This window comes from Borostomias antarcticus, assembly GCF_949987555.1.
Source record: "Borostomias antarcticus genome assembly, chromosome: 22".
NCBI lineage: Eukaryota > Metazoa > Chordata > Actinopteri > Stomiiformes > Stomiidae > Borostomias > Borostomias antarcticus.
Genome location: NC_140255.1, coordinates 3,521,963 through 3,532,939, shown reverse-complemented (window position 1 = coordinate 3,532,939; position 10,977 = coordinate 3,521,963). Strand labels below are relative to the sequence as shown.

The 10,977-nt window shown below is 43.2% G+C and overlaps 1 protein-coding gene across 1 annotated transcript; it reads right to left on the bottom strand.

Moving 5' to 3' along the window:
- Positions 1 to 291: 291 nt before the first annotated feature.
- fgf24 (fibroblast growth factor 24) lies at positions 292 to 7,348 on the bottom strand (the record flags this gene model as incomplete). The annotated part of the gene is made up of 5 exons (XM_084456644.1): positions 292 to 570; positions 1,200 to 1,306; positions 3,634 to 3,811; positions 7,115 to 7,151; positions 7,317 to 7,348. The coding sequence occupies 5 exons, from the start codon at positions 7,346 to 7,348 to the stop codon at positions 292 to 294; spliced, it is 633 nt and encodes a 210-aa protein (XP_084312770.1).
- Between the last annotated feature and the right edge of the window lie 3,629 nt (positions 7,349 to 10,977).

Genomic DNA, 10,977 nt, shown 5'->3' with positions numbered 1-10,977 from the left:
CAGCTTGCTGTTCAAAGTAGCAGAAGATGGCCATGACAAGAGTTCTTTTGTCGTCCTTAGTTTATCCAGTATAAATAATATCACAGACACATAACAACCGTAATGACCCAGAACCATCCAACAGTTGGGAGATATTCAGTGTTCCTGAAATATAAAAATAAAACATCTTTGAAAGTTTTGTTCTTTTTCTTGTCATCATCTCTTTTACAAAAGTCCTTTAAGGCGTTTTAAGGCAAGAAACATGAGATTTTTTCCCTTGGAAAACAGTGCGTTGGCTGTCCATTGGCCCCGTCAGTTTGTTTTGGGGTTGGGTTTTAAACGCCGAGCCCTTCGTGTCCGCTTAGTTACCGTGGTGAAACGGAACTCCTCCAGTGGATCCACCTTTCCCTTCGGGTGCCGTTTCATGAAATGAACTTCCTGTTGTGTTTGCGCGGTCCGCGAGCCTTTCTTCGGCCTCCCCTTCCTGTTGAATCCCAGGTACCAGCCTTTGTATTTGGCCGACACCAGCGCCGTGTAGTTGTTCTCTAAGAACTCCTCCACGAAGACACACTCTTGATTCCTTCCATTACGCTGCAAGGACAGAAAAATATTGTGTCAGATTGATGCCGGGAACTTTCCTGTCATATTAACTTCCTGTTTTGAACAATATTGAACATTGATGGCAATGTTTTGTGACGTCAAACTAATTGGACATAATTTTCTACATCAAAATTCAGTTAATTTACATAGTGCCCCCTGGTGAACAAGATGTATAATTGCAATGGCGTTTCTCCTATGAGGCCATTAGCCATTCAGAGCATTGTGATGATTGTGGTCTGTAATTGACTGATCGACTGTCAAAAGGATAGGAAAGATTACGTAAGTGGATGCCAGAGTTATCAAAGGGGTTTTGTCAGGGCTGTACAGAAACAGCTCTGCAAGCTCTCAATTTTGTCTTGATTAAAAAGAGAGTTCATCCAACTAAGATTTGGATCTTTTTCCACTTATCACTTATCATTTTAATTGGCATCGCCAAGTGCTAATTGCTAACAACCCACTACTTTAAATGCATTACACACAAAAAATGTATGTCCACATGGTTCTTCCACGTGTAATAACAAACCCCAATCTTATTTGAGTGAAATATCACTTTAATTGGTTCATATTACAGTATATAATGTTGCACATTCTCTAACATGAGAAAGAAAGTAGATGCTTACCTTTCCAACTATTTTGCCGTTCTTGTTCATACAAATGTAATATTCACTCTCCTTTCCTTTTATTCGAATATGGCTCCCAAAGGTCTCTGTCTCAACAACAAGAAGAGCTGAAAGGTAAAAAAAAAAATATATATATATTTAGTTGGTGAATTTTAACACTTACATAGCTGAAACAGGCTAAATATTTTTTCTCTCAAGTGAATAAATGAATCAAGTTCAAACGTTGCTCTCCACACAATATCAAACCAGGCAAATCAGGCTATACTACCTGGCTTTAGCCACAACTTAACATGCAAGTTTATCATCTAGGCTGTGGTGTGGTGAACCCTCCTGTGATGAGACCATGACAACAAAATGGGAGCCAAAACAACACATTTGAACTGATCCACTCTAAACAAGCAGAGCGTCAGCTTCTTCTACCCTGTCACAACCTTAACCCCTGTGCAGGGTCACCTTTGTTTCTGCTTGTTCCTCACAGGCAAAGGGATCAGCCAAGCATTGTGGAGCGCTTCGCTCTCCTTAGGATTAGGTTTCAAGTTCCCTTTAGTCTGTGCTCACTCAATCAAACCGTTAAAGATGATCCATTTGTTTAACACACTGGGCCATTCAGTGGCGCTCAAGGGAGTGCAGGTAGGAAGAAGAGATGGAGGGAGAAGAGGGCATCTCCAAAACTGTCCCTTTAAAACAAGCCTAGAGGGCGAGGGAGTGTGTGGTTTAACCTGGAGGACATCGCTCTCCCTCTTTCTTTCTCTCCCTCCCTCTCTCTCCCCTTCCCTATCTTTATGTTTATCTCTCTCTTTCTCTCTCCCTCTCTCTCCCTCTCTCTCCCTCTCTCTCCCTCTCTTTCTCTCTCTCTGAGAGGATGAAATGACTGAAGAGACTCTGTACACATGAGGCCTGATTTGAGAAATACAATAGAGATCCTGAGAGGGGTTTAGATTAGGTGGCCCTCTTCTATCCTTGTGATCTAGTTGGGCTTGTTATATCCAACATCCTGACACAATCATGTACCTTTAGATGTTCCTTGAAATATAGTTTGTTGATGAGAACCTTTTTTTGTTTTGATTCCAAGTTCAAAGAGCTAGGTGATACAAGCTCTAATATAAATCAGGAAATACTCTTCAACAAAATCCTTATTATCACTGTAACTTAGTTACTTTTAGTGATTGCAACTCATTAGACAAATTGGATATATTATGTGTGATCGACTTTGTTTCTTGATGGCAAGCAGGCTAATACATTACACTAGCCTGAGGAGAATTATGACTCCCCCTAGCTGACCTGGTTCTAGCTAAAACTCTTGGCTATTCCTCAGCCGTGGAGTGTGACCCTCCATAGGAAGGGTTGCGGCGTTCTGAGTGTGTGTGGAGGCGTTCTGAGTGTGTGTGGAGGCGTTCTGAGTGTGTGTGGATTAGTGCAGAGGGAGAGGAAAGCGTCTTCCTGGGCTTCATGTAGTCAGTGTCAGGGAGTTCACAGGTGCCAGGTACTGGAGCTGGGGGGGAGGGGGGAGTGGGGAGGGGAGGAGGGAAGGAGAGGGGAGGAGAGAGAAGGGGAGTAGGGAGAGGGGAGGGAAGGAGAGAGGAGAGGAGTGTGGAGGAGAAGAGAAGGGAGGAGAGGAGGGGGCAGGGTTGGCAAGGCCTCATGGGAAACATTGGATCTGCTTCCACTCAAGCTCTAACAAGCAGTGAGGAAATCTCGCCTTGGTGCATCTGTGACTGAACACACTCAACGGCACAGCAACGCTCAACGCACACCAACGACTCACAGCCTGACAACCTGTGGGTCTGACACACAAAAATGTGCAGAATACACAAACGCTCCTTCAAATAATTATGCAACCTAGACATAGACTAGACACCAAGCTACACTGTTTTCTATATACAATAAGTGCATCTTGTCCACACCTATTGCAGTCATAGTTACAATCAATTAATCTGCAGCACAGTTCAAAACAACCCAGCCACTGTGAATACCTGACTCAACATCACTCAACACCCCAACAATTTACTAAACCATGAGCATTTACTTAACCATGACTCCAATCAGCATGAAAATGTGCCCTTCATGGCCACAGTCAGAACCACACACTTCACAGTCAGAGCACTTCACACATCTCAGCATCATCATATTCTTAGCAGGACAAACTATCTTCAAACTGTCAAGTGTCTCTAGGCCCCCAACTCTGAAGCTCCATTATCTTATGTCACCTAAAGTGTAACAACATTATTTTTGCATCAGAGCTAAGTACCAGAGCATCTACCTAGGAGTCAAATTAGTTCTAGAAGCGTGTCTTTCCACTGACTGACGGCAGCATAACTGAAGGAATTAACTGAATCAGAATGTACTTGGGTATTTAAATGCGACGGCCCACACAGATGACGGTTTAGTGAACTGTCTAAAGCGTCTGAAAAGGTGCACAGGAATTCTCCCGTACCGTACTTGCCCCCATCGTCTCCATTGGCGTTGATCTTCTTGCCCAGTATCTGGACGTGTTTCCCCGTGGTGCGGCTGTACAGCTGGTAGATGCGGATCTGCTTCCGGCTCAGATCGTCCGGGTTCCGCGTGTGGTTCTCTATATAGATCCTGAAATCAGCTGAGCTCTGCTGAGATTCCTGAGGAGGCGAGAGGCAGAGAGAGAGATCGTCATGACACAGGTGTTGATAGTAAAGTACGCTGCAGCTTTTATGGGCCTTCTGTCAAGAGCCTCTGCTTTAGGGGATGGGAACTATGAGATAACAACATGGAAACATTGTCGTTGACGTTTTAGATGTGCTTCCACATTAAAACTGGCGGCGCGACTCCAGCATCGCATTCACAAGGCTCACGTGCTCCAATACATCGTTTATACAACTCAGCACACACCGTGTTCTGGGTGAGGACAGAGCCCTGATGTGTAACATACTAGGTTATTACTGCGTGTCTTCCTATTGAGGCAGCTGTATACTATGTACCCTGGGGGAATATTGAGAAACCAGTATTCCATTTCCACAAGCCACTAGCAATTATACACCTGAAGCATCCAGACCTGTTACACTATCATCAAACAAATATCTGCCCGTGGGCCAAGCAGACACCATAAATCACAGACGCACCAAGTGGTATATGGATGTGGTGGCAAGAGACTCTACACTCACACTGAGCATCTTGTAATACAAATTCCCCTTTCAAATATTTCAACCTTCTTGCCTGAGAGCGTAGATATGTTCCCATTGAGCTTACAAGGCACCTAAGGCCAAAACTGAGGAAAAAACAACAACCAGGAAATAACTGCCTTCAACAACATGTCAGAATCCACGCCTGTTCACCCTGTCACATATGTGGATGAGGAGGAAAACGTATACTTTCGAAACCCCTGGAATCTCGATTCGAGCCAAGATCCCGTTTCCCCAGCTGCATGGTGTGGTAATTACACAGTAATGGCCTTTTATGTGGTTGTTCTCAGGTGGCTAATTATATACACATTACATACTCTGACTCCTTGTTATTTTAACCTCAGCAAATTAATGACATTTAGTGAATGAGAGGGGAAATACGCACATGGTAGAACAAATCCTTAACACAGGGAAGAAAAAACCCCACTTCCACTGAATTGAAAAGCAATCCCATTTGAACTCATGTGATAGCTGGTCTGAACCAGGTGTTGGCTACGACATGGGAGGAAATCAGAAACCCACATGGTTTTGGAAGGACAGTTATTGAGTGTTAACATCTGTCAAATAGAGAATCTGATTGTGTATGGAATCTGACATCAATTTCTACATCACTTATCAAATTTGTATGTTTTGAGAGGGGGGAAAGGACTGGTCAAACATTCATACTGGTCTCAAAACTCAGCAATCAACTTCACACAGATGATGAATAAGTATTATTTTAGCTTTCCAATAAGGATGGCAGCATCTGCATAGATGATAGACGTATCTTAGATAAAGGATGGTAGCTTCTAGAAAGAAGGGACATACAATTATAAAGCATATCTAATCCAAGACAGCTCTTTTACAACATCCTACATTCTCTGCACATCAATCCTGTCCATTACGCCTCCCAAACATTCACTATAAAGCCAACACACACACACACACCCAAGAAACACTTTCTAAGGGTAACTACCCATGAGGGATTTGTCCCAAATCTCCCCATCTCTAAACAAACATAAAGGTGTGTTTCGTAGACAGTTGAATTGCATGCAGAGGAGAAGACAAGCCTAAGCAGAGGGCCGAGGAGAACGCAATCAACAACATTTTTTATCAAGCTGTCTCCTTCTTCAAAGACACAGGACAAAAAAGGATTTGGTTGAACCTTCAAGTCTCACTTGTCTTACCTGAGGAAGCTTAGCCCCTGCATCTAAGATACATCTTACTGTCTCTCCAACCCACACACAGAGAACAACTATCAAGGGTCTGGTTTGTAAATATGGTTGTCTCCATTGTCTTTTTAGCTCCCTCAACAATTAAAACTGTTTGTTGTAGTCTAGCGTCTGCCATGAATGGCGGAGAACCGGAGAGTCGATCCTATAGCCTTGTTTGTGCCAACTGCTTTAGAACAATCAGAACACAGAACAATCAGAACACATAGCCTTACATAACCTAGTTGTCTCTATGTTTTTGAGAACATGGGCTTTGTCCATTCTGGAGGGGTCTTTGTAAGATGCCCCTTTAATCATAAAATGCGAACAGACAGGTTTCATAATCAGATAGCCTTGACCCAGTTTGTCTGACAGAGATGGGATGCCAAAGGGGCAAAACAAACGTACTTCATTGTCATCTGAATGAATCTAAGCCAGCAGACTCAAATGGTTTTGTTTGGCACAGAGTGTGTTGTCTGTTCTATATCCAATCGATATCCAATCTATCCACATCTTACATCTCTAGGAAATGTTGATTAAGCAACACACCTCTAAGAGGCCTATTACAAACTCTGTCTGTTATCTTGTCTTTCATATCTGGGCATAGATTAACTATATGATTAGACTTGATAGACATTTTCATATGAGAGAGAATCTCTCCCAATTTAAGTGATTGCACCCATTTGGGATTTGATTCACATAGTTGGCTATATAAGAAAACCTTTAAAGCCAACTGCAGGAGCATAGTGCGATAAGAGTTGGTGATAAAAGCTGGTATAATGCTGGTCTTACCTGTTCTATCATATGCAATGCTCGTGTAATATCTCTAAATGCTTATTCATTTGGATTATAGTCTTATGATTGACTAAGACAAAATCCATTAATTACGCAACTATTAACTGTCCTTCCATTGGAAGCGAATTGCATGCGTAAAAGGCACAAACCGCAGCTCATAAATCTCACAATTACTTAATTGTGGGCTGCAGTGTAAATTATCTACTATCCAGTATGTGCGATATGACGAACGTCATCCAAATGTCTGTAGCTTCCATGCATGTTCGTGTTATCTTGGCGAGCTCTGCTCCAGGCGCGGATTCGCTGTCCAGCTAACAGTCAACGCACATAGGCCGGTAGCTTATCAATATAGCCTCTAATTCACAACCAGATTTATTTACCATCATATGTTTCAACAAGATAGGAGTTGCGTTTTTATCATGAACATTTAATAAGTCCATCTATGATTAATCACATAAACGTATCGTAATTCTCTAATATCGAGGACCTATAGGCTACAATTATAATAAATACAAGAAGAACGCATCATAAACAACTCAATACGCCTAGTGTGCAACAGCACCTGCCCACCTACTAGATCACGAAAAATGAATTATAGAAAGAAAAAAGAAACCGATAACGCAGACAGACACACAGACACAGATGCGCGCACAGACTCTCTCTCTCTCACACACACACACACACACACACACACAACACACACGCGCGCGCGCGCGCGCACACACACACACACACACACACACACACGAATCTTAAACTTGACAGCCGTTAAACCTACCTGTAGCTGGAAATAGAAGACCAGAAAATGTAAAGACCTGGGAGAGAGAAAACGGAGGAGGGGTGAAATCACAAGCAATTACATGAAATATACCTAAACACCTGGATGACAACGATAACAAATATGTAGCTTTTAGCGACTTCTATTGGTAAGAATGCATGAGCTAGGTGAAGGAAGATTATTACAAAGATGAAATTCTTACAGGTATATGAACCTTGAAGGCAGAAGAGACATCTTGAGCTGCTGAAATACACCTGTTTCCACAGTTTTAGAGCCCCAAGATAGGTTGGAGAAAACCCCTCCAGCGTCCTTACTAAAACCAATCCGGAGGTGCCTTTGAATCCCAGTGTAGTGATAAATAGTACAATAATGTCATAGAGTGCAACATTAGGTGCTTCCTTGTTGTAAGAAATGATCCACAAGAAAAGTGTTGCCTCTAGCTCTTCCACAAGTCTCACTCCGCTCTCGCGGTCCGTATGAAAATGGGTTTTGCCAGGCGCGGAAAGATTCAATTTGCAACCATTGCTTTACAGATTTCCCCTTGTTGGAAAAAAAAATCCAGAATGCGCACCTTTTTTCCTTCCAGTGGTGCTGCTTCAAAGATCAGAGGTTCCTCGGGTCCGTCCGTACCTGCGGGGGAGATCTACACCTTGCATGGATCATTTTAATCTGCCGAGAGAGACCAGTGGAAGAAAAGAGACGCAACGGGACAAGTATGTAAACCGAAGTGGAAACGGTTAGGGAGAAGACCTCGCGTTGTGATATAACAGGGATATCCTTAGGGTATAAATAAGAAGCTGTATCAAACCCCGCAGATCCGTGAAGCAGGGCGATGGTGTGGAAGTGGCTGTCAGTGAGTGGTGTATCTGTGGCTCGGGAATCGGGCACAGTGAGGTTTTTTTGTTGTTGGTGGGTGGAATCTTGTCAGCGGTTTGCACCTGATAGGGTAATCTGGAGAGACCATCAGTTTGGAGAATGTTTTTCTTTCAGGAAAAAAATGATAGTGAGTAAGAGAGAGTTGGAGCATAAAGGGAAACGTTTTACTTAAAAACTTCAGCGCTACATTTCTGTGCAAATGTAATTTTTTTAATAGCCTATTGACCACACAAACAGGTGTAGGCAATGTCATATGAGAAATATTTGGGGAAATAATGCTGGATTCTACAAAAACGTTGCATAGGCTCTAATATACACAGTCTTTAATCACTATATTTAATTATGAATTTCAGTAGTTTATCCTTAATAGCCAAATCTGGCCTAACTCTACCTCCACTTTCTTAAGCCTGTAGCCTATTGGAGGCCGCTGTGTTTGTGGATTGGGCGTCCTTCTCCCAGACGGTATTGACATGCAGGTTGTCGTCGAACTCGATTTTTCAATAATGTGCTCTAACTTATCCCGCATTTGAATGAAAGGGAGGTGTGAATGTCTTTACGACAGCCTCTGAACTCGCAGGGAAGGGAACACATCCCTCCCGCCACTTACAACCAATGTGTGATTCACGTTTATTGTCCTACTAAAACGGGTCTCCAGCATTCCGTCCATCCTCATTTAAATTTAAAATGATGCAATACATAACTTCAGAAGTTGTTTAACCTACTTTTGAATATAACCCCACACTGCTAACCTTGGCAAGTGAATTAGATGCAATCTTTAAATTATGAAAGTAGTTAGCCTAATATCGGGCTCAATTAGGCTTGCACTACTCCCTTTAACACAAAATGATCAGGAAATAATAATTAGGCTACTCTTTTTTTTTTTTTTTATAAATAAACACATGCTGTGTTTGATGATTAAATGAACCTTGGGCTTCTGTTTGATGAACATCAAATGTACTTCGATACATAGTTATATGTTTGAGGCAATGCCTAAGTCCAAAATGAATGTGGTTGCAATCTGATGAAGACGATCCGAGATAATAAACAAGAGTTATCTGACTGTGCTATGAGCCATCATTGAGAAGTCACTCGTCATGTCTAGAGTGCATGTGAGTGTGAGTAGCCTATAAATCAACCAAGATAGAAGCTGGTTATGAATGTGATGTGGTAAATAGCCTCAAAAGACAAAACAAAACAATTAAAAAAATAAGTCATCAAAATGAATTCCTGTCAGTTTGAAACCAAAAGTTAAAAAATAAACCATATACTGATCAGTACGATAGTTTCTCTGATAAACACACTTAATGACAGGCTTAATCCAGCAGCACTAGTTTCAGACTCAAAAAACAAAAACAAATAAGGAATGCAACGAAGAAGGTAACAGCGGCAGAAAGGTTGAGACATTTGTTTTGCTCTCTTCTTTCGACCAACGAGACAGGTAGCCAGCCAACTAATGACTTTGGCATTCATTAATACACTCAACTAGTGTAATAGTGTAACTTCTTCATAACTTCTGTTGGACTGATTCAGTGTAACTGATAGATTAAAGTACAACAAGACAATGGTCAGTTTTGAGAGCACTTAAGTGGCTCAACCTGGGTGAAATGCTGGGCCCGTTGGTGGACAATGACTGGAGTGAGCCTTATGAATGGGTAGAGCTGCAGCTGGGGGAAGAGGGGCCAGCTACTCAGGACTTGGGATAAGGTTACCCACTGAGATTAGCCGTCAGGGTGAGGGAGTGAGAAAAACAAGCAAGTAAACTAGAGGACTCAATGACAAGTAAAACCTGCATGCCTTCAGCCACAACAGAGAGGGATACAAAACAAGCTGCAGAGGCTCTTTACAATCCATTCTAGTCAGATTCAGGGAAAATCACATATTTAATTATTTCCTCAGATGATCCAGGACTTGAAATTAAATGTTAAATTGAGAGCTGAAAAGCGTCACACATTTTCAACAATTCTTGAATTTGAATTTACAATTCATTTCCTGATTTTGTTGAAAATGGAGTTGACCTCAGCACTGCTAGCGGAAGGCGACCTCTCGGGCGTCTGTGTGTGATAGCCTCTTGACGTGGTACGGTGGACATTTCATTGAAGCTTGAGAAAAACAGAAGAGTAGAAGGTGTCTGAGGGCGGTCCCTCCGAGGTTCAAAGGGCCTGCCAGGCCTTTAAGCTTGACAAAAGAACTTGGCAGTTCCGTAAGTGAAGCCCAGTGTTCTACATTAGTCTCAGGACCCCCGCGCCCCTCCCACTCAGCACTTTCATCTCCGACATGGACATATCGACTAAAAAAGGGAGTGGGGGGAGGAGCATCTGCTTCCCATTGAACCCTCAAGGTGAAGGGACGGACGAGGAAGGGACTACTGGCTCCTATAAGCCACCCAGACTCCCTTTATTTTTGTAAAAGTCACAGACCAACGAGCGTGTGAAGAGCCAAAGGGACTGCCTCTTCCTCTCATCTCTCCGAAATCACCCCCCCTCCCTTTACACCACGGTCTTGGTCTCACTCGGGGCCCCTGAAGTCCCATGGTCAACATGGTCTGTTCAGGGGCCGGGTCACCGTGGGGTCGTGACACCTCGGCATGCCTGAAGAGGGTGACGGAGAGAGTGGCCAGGGGAGTGGGGTTGGGAGAGCCTTTAAGCATTTGCCTGAAGAAAAGACGTGAAGCGATTTATAATTTGTCCCCCATCACACGTTGTTTGTGTCGAGTCATTTAGGGCATCCAAGCTTTGCCTTGATGTCAGGGGCCTCAGCGTGGGTGTGAGTGTGTGTGTGAGAGAGTGGCCGTGGTGTGAGTGTGTGTGTGAGAGAGTGGCCGTGGTGTGAGTGTGTGTGTGAGAGAGTGGCCGTGGTGTGAGTGTGTGTGTGAGAGAGTGGCCGTGGTGTGAGTGTGTGTGTGAGAGAGTGGCCGTGGTGTGAGTGTGTGTGAGAGAGTGGCCGTGGTGTGAGTGTGTGTGTGAGAGAGTGGCCGTGGTGTGAGTGTG